The sequence below is a fragment of the Saimiri boliviensis genome, chromosome 2 (genome assembly GCF_048565385.1).
Source record: "Saimiri boliviensis isolate mSaiBol1 chromosome 2, mSaiBol1.pri, whole genome shotgun sequence".
NCBI lineage: Eukaryota > Metazoa > Chordata > Mammalia > Primates > Cebidae > Saimiri > Saimiri boliviensis.
In genome coordinates this window covers 90,864,849-90,878,969 of record NC_133450.1, presented here as the reverse complement: position 1 = coordinate 90,878,969, position 14,121 = coordinate 90,864,849, and the positions used below count along the sequence as shown (strand labels likewise).

General features: G+C 39.2%; 2 protein-coding genes across 5 annotated transcripts in view; one reads left to right on the top strand and one right to left on the bottom strand.

The window, feature by feature from the left end:
* The window catches only part of TOMM20L (translocase of outer mitochondrial membrane 20 like), a 27,799-nt gene extending 14,465 nt beyond the window's left edge, over positions 1-13,334 (top strand). The window contains exon 5 of the mRNA XM_039469021.2: positions 12,250-13,334. Coding sequence (XP_039324955.1) covers positions 12,250-12,318 — 69 coding nt within the window. The 3' untranslated portion in view covers positions 12,319-13,334. The remainder of the gene's footprint in view (positions 1-12,249) is intronic.
* Positions 1-14,121, bottom strand: part of TIMM9 (translocase of inner mitochondrial membrane 9) — a 15,832-nt gene extending 1,711 nt beyond the window's left edge. For all 4 annotated transcript variants that reach the window (XM_010341050.3, XM_039469023.2, XM_039469024.2 and 1 more), the window contains exons 1-3: positions 14,094-14,121; positions 947-1,011; positions 199-294 (exon numbers count right to left, since the gene is read on the bottom strand). In XM_010341050.3, the coding sequence (XP_010339352.1) occupies positions 199-294; positions 947-985 (135 nt within the window). In that variant the 5' untranslated portion in view covers positions 986-1,011; positions 14,094-14,121. The remainder of the gene's footprint in view (positions 1-198; positions 295-946; positions 1,012-14,093) is intronic.

The window sequence follows — 14,121 nt, the reverse complement described above, 5'->3', positions numbered from 1 at the left end:
TGTAACTGTCATATTAAACTTGGCGCTGTTAAACTCAATGCCATGGGTCGGTGGCTGCTTCAGTTCTTCCAAGCAATGGAAGATAAAAGATAGTCTAAATTCTTGTAATAAGTAGGAACAAATGAAATGCTTAGGGGGATCCTACTTACAGCGTTTATGACAAGCTTGGAGAATTTTAGTGAGTAACAATTTCCATACCTCTTCAGGTTTTACTTCTCTTGTTGTGAAGTCTTTAACACAGTCCAAAAAGCAGGTCTCTGTAAGTTTATTGTAGGTCCCCAGAAATTCCTTAAACTACAAACAAACCAGAATGTTCTTTAATACTTGGTTTTTAAAACAAAGATTTGAAACGTAAATTACTAGTATTTTGTATTTAGACAAAATACATGGTAACACTTGAAATCATAGTTATTATACTAACTTAAATGGGTACAATATGATCTACAACATAGTCTTATTTTCTAGTTGAATATTTAATTTTTCCTTATCAGTCAAATTAAAAATACATATGCTTTATATCATTTACTATCCATTTTGGAAATGAAATAGAAATAATTGTTTTGTGAAACCACTGGCTGACATGTTTTTTTTTTTTGAGATGGTGTCTTGCTCTGTTGCCCAGGCTGGAGTGCAGTGCTGTGATATTAGCTCACTGCAGCCTCTGCCTCCTGGGTCAAATGATTCTCCTGCCTCAACCTCCCAAGTAGCTGGGACTTTCAGGTGTCTGCCACCACGCCTGGCTAATTTTTGTATTTTTAGGAGACAGGGCTTCACCATGTAGGCCAGGCTGGTCTCGAACTCCTGACCTCAAGTGACCCACGCACCTCAGCCTCCCAAAGTGCTGAGATTATAGGTGTGAGCCACTGCACCTAGCCTGACATCGTGGCATTAGTAGCACCTTACATTTTTTTGCAGTATCTTTTCCCCCTTAATTAGAATACCTTACCTGTTTTATCTGATCAGATTCTGGTATTTGTGCAGCCATATTCTTCTGGTACCTTTATTAGTCACCTAATTAAAAAAAAAAAAAAAAGTTTGTCAATCTATAAACAAATAACTGAAGAATTTGGGAATCACTGCTTGTATTTTGTAAATCTGTGTATCTAATTGTATGCCACCCCCCAATTTCTCAGATCATTAATGACCATAGAATCTTACAGTTGAGAATCAGATTTTCTAATGCTAGTTTGGGACTCAAAGGCCATATCTAAATCTGTAGTTTTAAGATAGTTTTGCTAAGCTACTTGTTTAAAGCCCCATTACTAGGTGAGTTATAAAGGAAACCAAGAAGGTGTGAGGTTTGGGCTTAAAAAAATATATAGAAAAATCTGGGTGTGGTGGCTCACAACTGTAATCCCAGCACTTTGGGAGGTCAAGGCAAGTGGATCACTTGAAGTCAGGAGTTCAAAACCAGCTTGGCCAATATAGTGAAACCCTATCTCTACTAAAAACACAAAAATTAGCCAGATGTGGTGGTGCATGCCTGTGGTTCTAGCTACTTGGGAAGCTGAGGCAGGAAAATTGCTTGAACCTGGGATGTAGAGGTTACAGTGAGCAGAGATCATGCCATTGCACTGGAGCCTGGGTGACAAAGCAAGACTTCATCTCAAAATAATAATAATAATAATAACAAAAATAAAGGAAACCAAGAGATTTTTGCTGTTTTCCTAAAATTACTTTTTATTCCATTAGTCACCAATTTGCTGGTTTTAAATTTTTTACTATTATACTTAATCCAATGTATCAAAAATTTTAACATTTCAACATGCAACCAACATAAAAGTAAGACATTTTACATTCCTTTTCTTGTAGTAAGTCTGATTTTGGTGGGCATTTAACACTTAAAAACCATATCTCAATTTAAATGCTAAATTTTCTTCAGAAATATTTGGCCTATATTTAGATTTAATAAAATCTACAGTTGAAGAAGTAGATTCACATATCTGAGCTGCTCCAAATGCACTTACTAATTTTAACTGCATTTGGAGCAGCTCAGATATGTCAATTTACTTTTTCTTTGACTCTTGCTACAATGATCCTTTTGCATTGTAAACACAAAGGTTCTATTAATAGTTAACAAACACTATTTGCTTAGAAATCAACAACACTGGCCGGGCATGGTGGCTCAGACCTATAATAACAATGCTTTGGGAGGCCAAGGTGGGCAGATCACCTGAGGTTGGGAGTTCGAGACCAGCCTGACCAACACGGAGAAACCCCGTCTCTACTAAAAGTATAAAATTAGCTGGGCATGGTGGCACATGCCTGTAATCCCAGCTACTTGGGAGGCTGAGGCAGGAGAATCACTTAAACCCAGGAGGTGGAGGTTGAAGTGTGCTGAGATTACCCCATTGCACTCCAGCCTGGGCAAGAAGGAAACTTTGTCTAAAACTAACAAACAAACAAACAAACCCCCCAGAAATTGACAACCCTTATGAAAGGTATTCAGAGTTTTAAAAGTTACAGGAGTTTTACATGCTACTATACATTCTGTAGTTTGGAAAGGGCAATCATGGAGACTAATCAGAAACTGCTGAATATATGATAATTATAATCTAACTTGGGGGCAACAGGGAAGGGAAGACAAGTAAGTAAAAAAGCCTTTCTGAATTACTGAGATTTTCACATATCCTAAACGTAGGACTTAGGTTCAGTTAACCTAGATGTAAAAATGTGTATCACATTATTTATTTACTGTATCCTAGTGAGTTCTAAAAAGGTTGAGCATCTCATATAAAAGATTTGTATAAAATAAATCTATTTAAAATAGAAATTAAACAACATGTAAGAGGAAAACATCAATCATGTACACTGTAGACTAACATAAATACTATACATTTAGTTATGAGTTTTCTGATAACCAAGACAAAAATGATAAACTGAATGTGCAAATCTTTCTTATTAGCTCATCAATTATTAAAGTATCTCTGAAAAACATAACATTTTTATGACATTTTGTTGAAACTGAGTAGTAATTTCAAGTTTAAGACAGTGTATGCCATCATCATGAAAAAAATAACATTCTCATTTTGATTAACACATATAATCAATAGTAATTCCATTCCACTACTGCCAAACCTATCTATACTTTCCTCCTTTTTGCATTTATCCTTCCCTTTTCTTTTTTCCTTATCCTGTAAATTCACAATAACTAGGCCAAGCGTGGTGGCTCATGCCTGTAATTCCAGCACTTTGGGAGGCTGAAGCAGGTGGATCACCTGAGGTCAAGACTTCAAGACCAGCCTAAACAACATAGTGAAACCCTGTTTCTACTAAAAATACAAAAATTAGCCTGGTATGGTGGCTCATGCCTGTAATCCCAGCTACTCAGGAGGCTGTGTCAAGAAGCTTGAACCTGAGAGGTGGAGGCTGCAGTGAGCCACGATCACAGCACTGCACTCCAGCCTGGGCCACAGAGTGAGATTCCATCTCAAAAAAAAAAAAAAAAAAAAAAAAAAAAAAATCACAATAACTATTGACATTTAAATATGTCATTTCCTTCATATGCATGGAATAGCCTCCCCACCCTCCTGCCAAGTGGTCAGTGGAAACCACACAGGGAGCCTAACTTCCACCCCTATTGGCAGTAATGAGGTACCCATCTCCATCTACTCTGGGGTGGTATCAAAGGAGGCCTACTTGGCATTCAGGACTTACATTACTGTTCCATGACAATTAGGCCACATACCCTTCTGTCATGCCACGTGAGGAGAGTAATGAAGCACTGTAGTCCTTTCCCAGCCAGGGAGTTATCTGGTAAGGAGCCAGAATGCCTACTTCAACCAGCAGTGAGAATAAACTTCCTGCCCTTCCCCTCAAGTGTCAAAGTGATGAATTTCTACTTTTATCTGGCCGTAATAAAGTGGTACCTCCCACCACCTCCCCTCCTGGAGCAATGTCAAAAGGATCCAGATAAAAGGATTAAATAAAATCTAGAGCCTCATAACATGATATGCAAGATGTCCAGGCTATACTATTTTAAAAAATCACTAATCACACCAAGAACTAGGAACATCTCAAACTGAATTAAAAAAAGACAATAGATGATCATCATTGAGTAACAAGTGTTAGGATTATCTGACAAAGATTTTTAAACAGTACCTTGTAAATACTTACATGAGCAATTACAAGGACACTTGAAACAAATGAAAAAAATAGAAGGTCTTAGCAAAGAAATAGAAGATATCAAGACCAAAATGGAAAGTTTAAGAAGTGAAAAATACAATAACTAAAATAAACTCAATGAATAAAATCAAGAGGAGAATGGAGGGGACAGAGGAATCACTGAATCAGAAGACAGAAAATAGAATTCTTCAATCTGAATTACAGAGAAAAACAGAATGAAAAACATTAACAGAGAATCAAGGACTTGCAGAAGTACAAAAGAGCTAATATTTTGTCTCAGAGTCCAAGAAGGAGAGGAAGAAGAGGGTAGGATAGTAAAAGTACTTAAGAAATAATGGCTGAAAATTCTCCAAGTTTGGCAAAAGACATAAATTTACAGATTCAAGAAGCAGAACAAACCCCAAACAGCATAAACCTGATGAAACCTAAATCAAGATACATAATAGTCAAACATCTGAAAACTAAATACAAGGCCAGGCACAGTGGCTCATGCCTGTAATCCCAGCACTTTGGGAAGCCAAAGTGGACGGACTGCTTGAGGTCAGAAGTTCAAGACCAGCCTGGCCAACATGGTGAAAGCCCACCTCTACTAAGAAAAAAAATACAAAAATCAGCTGGCCATGGTGGCGCACACCTGTAATCTCAGCTACACGGGTGGCTGAGACACAAGAATTGCTTGAACCTGGGAGGCAGAGGTTGCAGTGAGCCAAGATTGTGCCACTGTATTCCAGCATGGGCAACAGAGTGTGACTGTGTCTCAAAAAAATAAACAAGTAACAATAAATAAAATAGAAAATAAAAACAAAAATATGTTGAAAGCAGCAAGTGGAAAAACTGTATCTTGACTGCAGGCATAAAACTATTAGGATGACAGCAGATTTTTCTTCAGAAACTATGGAGGTCAGAAGGAAGTGACACAAAATGTTTCAAGTGCTGAAAGAAAAGAACTGTCAACCCAGAAACCTGTATCTAGTGAAAACAACCTTGAGGAATAAAGGAGAAATCAAGACATTCTCAAATGAAGGAAAACTAAGAAAATGTGTTACCAGCATAGTTGGTTCAAGTTTCTAAACAGAAAGAAAATGACAAAAGTAGTAGTCCTGGAACATCAAGGAGGAGAAAAACATAGTAAGAAGAAATATGAATAAGTACACTTCTCCTCTTGAGTTTCCTATTATGTTTGCCAGTTGAAGCAAAAATTATAAAACCATCTATTGTGGTTCTAAACGTATGTAGACAATTAAGGTTTCTATATGTGAACTGGTAATATGCTGACATCATTACATAGTGATAAGCTAAATCAGTGCCATGAGGAAAAGTTTTAGTACTAAATGCATACATTAGAAAAGGAAACAGACCAGGTGTGGTGGCTTATGCCTGTAATCCCAGCACTTTGGGAGGTTGAGGTGGGAGAATTCCTTGAGTCCTGGAGTTCAAGACCAGCCTGGGTCACAGGGTTTGGCTGGACTCAAGGACCCAGATCTTATCTTGAATTCCCACATGTTGTGGCAGAGACCTGGTAGGAGGTAATGGAATCATGGGAGCAAGTCTTTCCCATGCCATTCTTATGATAGTGAATAAGTATCACAAGATCTGATGGTTTTATCAAGAGGAAATCCCCTGCACAAGTTCTCTCTTTCTGCCTTCTGCCATCCGTGTAAGATGTGACTTGCTCCTCCTTGCCTTCTGCCATGATTGTGAGGCTCCCCAGCCCTGTGGAACTCCATAAGTCTATTACACCTTCTTTTTTTTTTTTTTAATTTTTTTAAAGTATTTTTTTCTACTCTTTTTTTTTTTTTTTTTTTTTTTTTAGACGGAGTTTCGCTCTTGTTGCCCAGGCTGGAGTGCAATGGCGCGATCTCGGCTCACCGCAACCTCCGCCTCCTGGGTTCAGGCAATTCTCCTGCCTCAGTCTCCCGAGTAGCTGGGATTACAGGCACGTGCCACCATGCCCAGCTAATTTTTAGTATTTTTAGTAGAGACGGGGTTTCACCATGTTGACCAGGATGGTCTCGATCTCTTGACCTCGTGATCCACCCGCCTCGGCCTCCCAAAGTGCTGGGATTACAGGCTTGAGCCACCGCGCCCGGCCTTTTTTTTTTTTTTTTTTTTTTTGAGACGGAGTTTTGCTCTTGTTACCCAGGCTGGAGTGCAATGGTGCGATCTCGGCTCACCGCAACCTCCGCCTCCTGGGTTCAGGCAATTCTCCTGCCTCAGCCTCCTGAGTAGCTGGGATTATAGGCACGTGCCACCATGCCCAGCTAATTTTTTGTATTTTTAGTAGAGACGGGGTTTCACCATGTTGACCACGTTGGTCTCGATCTCTCGATCTTGTGATCCACCCGCCTCGGCCTCCCAAAGTGCTGGGATTACAGGCTTGAGCCACCGCGCCCGGCCATTTTTTTCTTCTCCTATACTCAGTTGATTGTATGGCTAGGTACAGAATTCCAAATTGGAAGTTACATCTTTCAGGATTTTTTTTTTTTTTTTTTTTTTTTAAGGATGGGGTTTCACCCTGATGGCCAGGCTGGTCTTGAACTCCTGACCTCAGGTGATCCACCTACCTCAGCCTCCCAAAGTGCTAGGATTACAGGCGTGAGCCACTGTGCCTGGCCTACACCTTCTTTTTTAAAAAAATCTTTTTTTTTGAGGAGGTTTCACCATGTTGGCCAGGCTGGTCTCAAACTCCTGACCTCAGGTGATCTGCCTGTCTAGGCTTCCCAAAGGGCTGGGATTATAGGTGTGAGCCACCATGCCTGTCCCAACACCTCTTTCTTTTGTAACTTGCCCAGTCATGGATGTGTCTTTTATCAGCAGTGTGAAAATGGACTAATACACTGGGCAACATTGTCAGACCTAATCTCTACCAAAAAAAAAAAAAAAAAAATGCAATTAGCTGGGGATCATGCCATTGCATTGCAGCCCAGGTAAAAGAGCATGACCCTGTCTCAAAGAAAAAAAAAAAAGAAAAGAAAAAAGAAAAGAAAGAAAGAAAGAGACAAAATGTCCTTGGGCTAAGATAAAAAAGAAAAAACACAGAGAGAGATATCTTAAATCAGTAAGCACCTAAAAAAGAAGAGCAAAAGAAGCCAATGAAGGAAATAAAGAGCAGAAATCAAATGAAATGAAAAGAGGAAAAAAAGAAAGATGATTCTTTGCAAAGATTAATAAAACCGACAAACTTACTAGCAAGAGAGAAGACACCAATTATACTATCAGGAATGAAATGAGGTATACATAACTACAGATTTTGCAGACATCAAAAGGATAAACCAACTCTATATACATAAATCTGACAACTTCTTTATGAAGTTAGTGTTACCCTGGTATCAAAACAGACAAAGACAGTACAAAAAGGAAACCTTAAAAATATCCCTTATGAAAGATATAAAAATGTTTATTAATATTAGCAAATATAATTCAGCAATATATTAAAAAGAATTATACATTTTGACCAAGTAGTGTTTATTCCAGGGATGCAAGACTGGTTTAATATTTGAAAATTAGTCAATTTAAGTCTGCATATTAATAAAGAAGAAAAACTATGATCATAGAAATTGTTGCAGAAAAAATATTTGAAAAAATGCAATACCCATTCATAGCAAAATGTCTCACAAAAAAAGGAAGATAAATTTGATAAAGGGCAAGTACAAAAAAACCTACAGCCATACTTAATGGTGAAAGATAATACTTTCCCATAAGATTGTAAGCGAGGACAGATGTCCACTCTCACCACTGTTATCTAACATATTGCTGAAAGTTCTAACCAGTGCAGTGAGACAAGAAAAGGAAACAGACATAAAGACTGCTGAAGAAGAGAAAATAAAACTGTTCCTGTTTGCATGTGACATAATTATGAACATACAAAATCAGAAAGAATCTACAAATGAACTCCTAGAATTAATAAGTTCAGCAAGGTCCAGTACACAAGATAAACATATTAAAAAAATTAATTGTGGTTGGGCACTGTGACTCACATCTGTAATCCTAGCACTTTGGGAGGCCAAGGTAGGTGGAATCAGCAGTTTGAAACCAGCCTGGCTAAGATGGTGAACTCGTCTCTACTTAAAATACAAAAATTAGTTGGGCGTGGTAGCAGGCACCTGTAATCCCAGCTACTCGGGAGGCTGAGACAGGAGAATTGCTTGAACCTGGAAGGCAGAGGTTGCAGTGAGCCAAGATCATGCCACTGCACTCTAGCCTGGGCAACAGAGAAAGACTTTGTTTAAAAAAAAAAAGAAAAAAAAAATCAATTGTATTTCTCTATACCATCAATGAACGTATGTATAGTAAAATTAAAAATACAGTATCATTTACAATTACTCAAAAAAGAAAAAAAAGATTTAGGGGCAAATCTAACAAAACATGTATAGGACTTGCAGGTGGAAAACCAAAATGCTGACAAAAGAAGTCAAAGACCTAAATACACACAGAGATATACTATGTGTTTAGAAAACAGAAGACTCAATATAGTAAGAATGCCCATTTTCCCAAGACTTACACAAGCTTATTTCAATTCCTATCAAGGTCCTAACAAGATTTCCTGTAAATATACACAAATTTATATGGAAAGCATTTATATAGAAATTTATATAAAAAGCAAAGGGACTAGAATAGCTAAAACAAATTTGAAAAATGAGGAATAAAGTGAGAGGAATTGGTCTACCTGATTTCAAGACATAAATAGCTGACAGTAATCAATGCTGTGTGCCACTGGTGGAGGGACAAATAAGTGGAATATAACAAAGAATCCAATAACAGATTCACACCAAAAAACCCAACTGGCTGGGTGAGATGGCTCACACCTATAATCCCAGCACTTTGGAAGGCTAAGAAGGGAGGATTGCTTGAGCCCAGGAGTTGACCAGCCTGGGCAACACAGTAAGACCTTGTCTGTATAAGTAATTTAAAAATTAGCTGGGCATGGTATTGCATGCCTGTAGTCCCAGTTACCTGGGAGGCTGAGGCAGGAGAATCAAAAGATGTGCTAACTAGGTTTCTCACCTAATACAAACATTAACTCAAAATCGATCCTAGGGGCCAGGTGTGGTGGCTCATTCCTGTAATTCTAGCACTTTGGGAGGCCAAAGTTGGCGATGGCTTGAGCCCAGGAATTTGAGAACAGCTTGGGTAACATGACAAATGCCATCTTTACCAAAAATAAAAAAATTTTTTTTTAGCTGGGCCTGGTAGCACACACCTGTAGTCCCAGCTACTCAGGAGGCTGAGGTAGGAGGATGGATTGAACCCAGGAGGCAGAGGCTGCAGTGAGCCGAGATTGTGCCACTGCACTCCAGCCTGGGTGACAGACCCTCTCTCTAAAAAATAAAAAAGGATCACGGACTTAATGTAAAAGATAAAACTACAAAAACTTCTATTTATTATTTTTATATTAATTTTTTGGGACAGAGTTTCACTCTGTTGCCCAGGCTGGAGTGCAGTGGCGCCATCTTGGCTCACGGCAACCCTCGCCTCCCAGGTTCAAGCGATTCTCCTGCCTCAGCCTCCCGAGTAGCTGGGACCACAGGCACACACTGCTGCATCCGGCTAATTTTTGTATTTTTAGTAGAGATGGGGTTTCACCATGTTGGCCAGGATGGTCTTGATCTCCTGACCTTGTGATCCGCCCACCTCGACCTCCCAAAGTGCTGGGATGACAGGTGTGAACTGCCGCACAGCCTATTTATTTATTTTTAATAAAGACAGGGTCTCACCATGTTGCCCAGGCTGTTCTCAAACTCCTGGGTTCGAGCAGTCCTACCACCTCAGCCTCCCATAGTGCTGGGATTACAGGCATAAGCCATTATGCTTGGCCAACAACTAAAACTTTTAGAAAAATATTAGAAAACCTGGCTTTAGGCCTTGCTATAAGAGTTCTTATATTTGAAATAAAAAACACAATCTATAAGAGGAAAAATTAATAAATTAGATTTCATGAAAATTGAAAACAAAACTAAAATTAAAAACTTTTGCTTTGTGAAAGAACATTAAGAGGATGAAAAACTATAGACCTGGAAGAAATATTTGCAAACTACATATCTGACAAATAACTAATAAATAGAAGATAATAAAGAACTCTTAAATCCCAACAGTAAAAACACGAACAATCCAATTAGAAAACAAGCAAGAGGCATTAACAAAGCATTTCAGCAAAAAGGGTATACATGAAAAGATGTTCAACAACATTAGCCATTAGGGAAATGCAAATTAAAACCAAAACAAGCTGCTGGGCCTGGGGGCTCATGCCTGTAATCCCAGCATTTTGGGAGGCTGGGGCAGGCGGATCATCTGAGGTCAGGAGTTTGAGACCAACCTGGCCAGCATGGTGAAACCCCATCTCTACTAAAAATACAAAAAAATTAGCCAGGCATGGTACTGTACGCCTGTGGTCCCAGCTACTCAGGAGGCTGAGGCAGGAGAATTGCCTGAACCTGGGAGGTGGAGGTTGCGATGAGCCGAGATTATGCCACTGCAATCCAGCCTGGGTGACAAGAGCAAAACTCCATCTCAAAAACAAAAAACAACCAAAACAAGCTACATACCTATCAGAATGGCTAACATAAAAAAAAACAGTGGCAATACTAAATGCTGGTGAGGACATAGAACAACTGAATCACTCACATATTCCTGTTGGGAATGTAAACAGTTTGATAGTTTCTAAAGAAGTTATATGACCCTGCAATTGCACTCCTGAACATCTGTCCTAGATAAATGAAAACTTGTGTTCACAGGAAATCCTACATGTGAATGTTTATAGAAACTCTATTCTTAACAGTCAAAAACTGAAAACAACACAAATGTTCTTCAGTGGGTGAATGGTTAAACAAATTGGTACATCTACACCTGTAATACTATTCAGCAATAAAAAGGATGAGGTATTGATACATGCAAAAGCCTGGAGAATTCTGCTGAGGAAAAAAAGGCCAAACCTAAAAAGTATATACTGTGTAATTCCACTTATACAACATTCTTGAAATAACAGAATTGCAGAAATGAAGACCATCTAGTTGCCAAGGGTTAAGGAACGGATGGGGGCAGGAGTAGGAAGAAAGTAGGTGTTGCTACAAAAAGGCAACACAAGACCTTTATAATATTCTGTATCTTGACTGTATCAGTATCAGTATCCTGGATGTGATACTGTATTCCAGTTTTAAGATGTTACCACTGTGGAAAACTGGGTAAAGGACAGGGGATCTTTGTATTAATTGTTGTAAGTGAATTTCACTCTACACTAACTTCAAAATAAAAAGCTTTTTTTTTTTTTTGAGACGGAGTTTCGCCCTTGTTACCCAGGCTGGAGTGCAATGGCACGATCTCGGCTCACCACAACCTCCGCCTCCTGGGCTCAGGCAATTCTCCTGCCTCAGCCTCCTGAGTAGCTGGGATTACAGGCATGTGCCACCATGCCCAGCTAATTTTTTGCACTTTTAGTAGAGATGGGGTTTCACCATGTTGACCAGGATGGTCTCGATCTCTCGACCTCGTGATCCACCCGCCTCGGCCTCCCAAAGTGCTGGGATTACAGGCTTGAGCCACCGCGCCCGGCCAAAATAAAAAGCTTAATAAAAAAGAGAAAAAATGATACTGTGTAACTTTCTGGTATTTGCCAAAGAACAAGATGTAGCGGGTAGATACTGTTAGCAAGTGTTCCAAGCTAGAGTTCTTCTGGATTCCCACTAGGAAAACAGTCTGAAAAGATCTCAGAATTGGTAAAACAACTTCTAAGGAAGTATTAAATGAAATCACTGTTTTGTGAGAACTTGAAAAAAAAAGACAAGGGTGATAAAATATGTATTAAGGTATTTGGCTTAACAATAGGTTCCTAGCAGAAAATACAAAAGGTCATCTGATAGACCCGAGCCTTTTGAACTGTTGAATTAGGACAGTACACTCACTGCACCTCAGGAGGACCCTCAGCAAACTGGATTTTCTACAGTTCACATCAAACAACAACAACAAAAAACCACATACACAGACCTGCTTTCCTTCCTACAATGCCAAAATCTGTTGTCCTTTAAAAAAAAAATTCCATCCTTGTATTTCTTTGGGTTAAAATTCATAGTTATTGACTTATTGACCAGAGGTCAGAGAGACAGAAAGTATGAAATCTTTAAATGTTCTCAGTTTCAGACTGGTGTACTGCTGAGTCTACACACACCCTGTCCTTATTATACACCTCATGGTGACAATTGATGGCTGCTACTGAAAAATCTGAAAAGACATAGATGAAAAATGCCTCAAGTGCTGTTGGTATGAACCTTCTTTATTGATTAATTTATTAATATACATTACTGTAACAGTGTATGTTTCCTTTTTCAATGAAATAAAGTTTATCATACTATAAAAGTAACATATTTATTGACAATTTGGAAAACCAAAGATAAAAAAAAGTTCTACCATTCACAGACCACTATGTTAACATTATGATTTATTTTCTTTAGAATCACTTGATTGTGTATTATTTTATTTATTTATTTTTGAGAGTCTCTCACTCTGTGGCCCAGGCTGGAATTCAGTGGCACCATCTTAGCTCACTACATCTTCTGCCCCCTGGGTTCGAGTGATTTTCGTGCCTCAGCCTCCTGAGTAGCTGGGATTACAGGCATGCACTACCAAGCCTGGCTAATTTTTGTATTTTTAGTAGAGATGGGGTTTTATGATGCTGGCCAGGTTGGTCTTGAACTCCTGACTTCAGGTAATCCGCCCGCCTCGGCCTCCCAAAGTGCTGGGATTACAGGCATGAGCCACTGTGCTCAGCCCAATTTCATATTTTATTTTAATATTTTTTCCAGACTTACGGTTAAACTCAAGAGCTAACAATCAGCAGTTTTCTTAAGTCTGCTTAAATCTCTAAAGCTATCCTCTGTAGTCACCAGTATCTCTCAAGACTATGGTATAGGTCAGGCATGGTGGCTCAAACCTGTAATCCCAGCACTTTGGGAGGCTGAAGCAGGTGGATCACTTGAGGTCAAGAGTTCGAGACCAGCCTGGCCAACATGGTGAAACCCCGTCTCTACTAAAAAATACAAAAATTAGCCAGGTGGCATATGCCTGTACTTGCAGCTATTTTGGAGGCTGAGGCCGAAGAATTGCTTGAATCTGGGAGGCAAAGGCTGCAGTGAGCCAAGATTTTGCCACTGCACTCTAGCCAGGGTGACAGAGCAAGACTATCTCAAGAAAAAAAAAAAAAAAAAAAAAAAAAAGGAAAAGATTACAGTATACATAATTGTAGGCAACTGGTTCAGATAAAATACTGGAGATGTTTAATAAATGATTTTCAGAGTTACTTGCTAGTTTGCAGTCTTCTAAATCTTTCACTATTCACTTTGCAGTTATTTTTTTGAGAGGGAGTTTCACTCTTGTTACCCAGGCTGGAGTGAAATGGCACGATCTCAGCTCACCACAACCTCTGCCTCCTGGGTTCAAGCAATTCTCCTGCCTCAACTTCCTGAGTAGCTGGGATTACAGGCACGCACCACCATGCCCAGCTAATTTTTTGTATTTTTAGTAGAGACGGGGTTTCACCATGTTGACCAGGATGGTCACGATCTCTTGACCTCGTGATCCACCTGCCTCGGCCTCCCAAAGTGCTGGGATTATAGGCATGAGCCACCATGCCCGGCCTCTTTGCAGTTATTTAACAGTAAGATTAGATTGACAAATTCCACTAGCCACATAAACCACCTGATGGTGAGAACAGGTAGCAGTAATGTTGTCCTTTTATTTGATCCTAATTTCCAGATATTACAGCAAATGTTTGTTATTGTAGCAGCAAAGACCCATCAGAGGTTACCTTCTGATTATATCCCTGAAACCTGGAGAGGGACAGAATAAGGGAATTTAAGAATCAGTAGCCTAGATCTTGGCGATGATTAGGATGCCGCCGCTAATCTTGCGGCAAACAAAATATATCATAGAACCAGAGAACTTAAGAATAAAGGGAGATCTTATCAGTCATCAGCTCAAACCTTTTCTGATGCATGAGTTTCCTTTCTG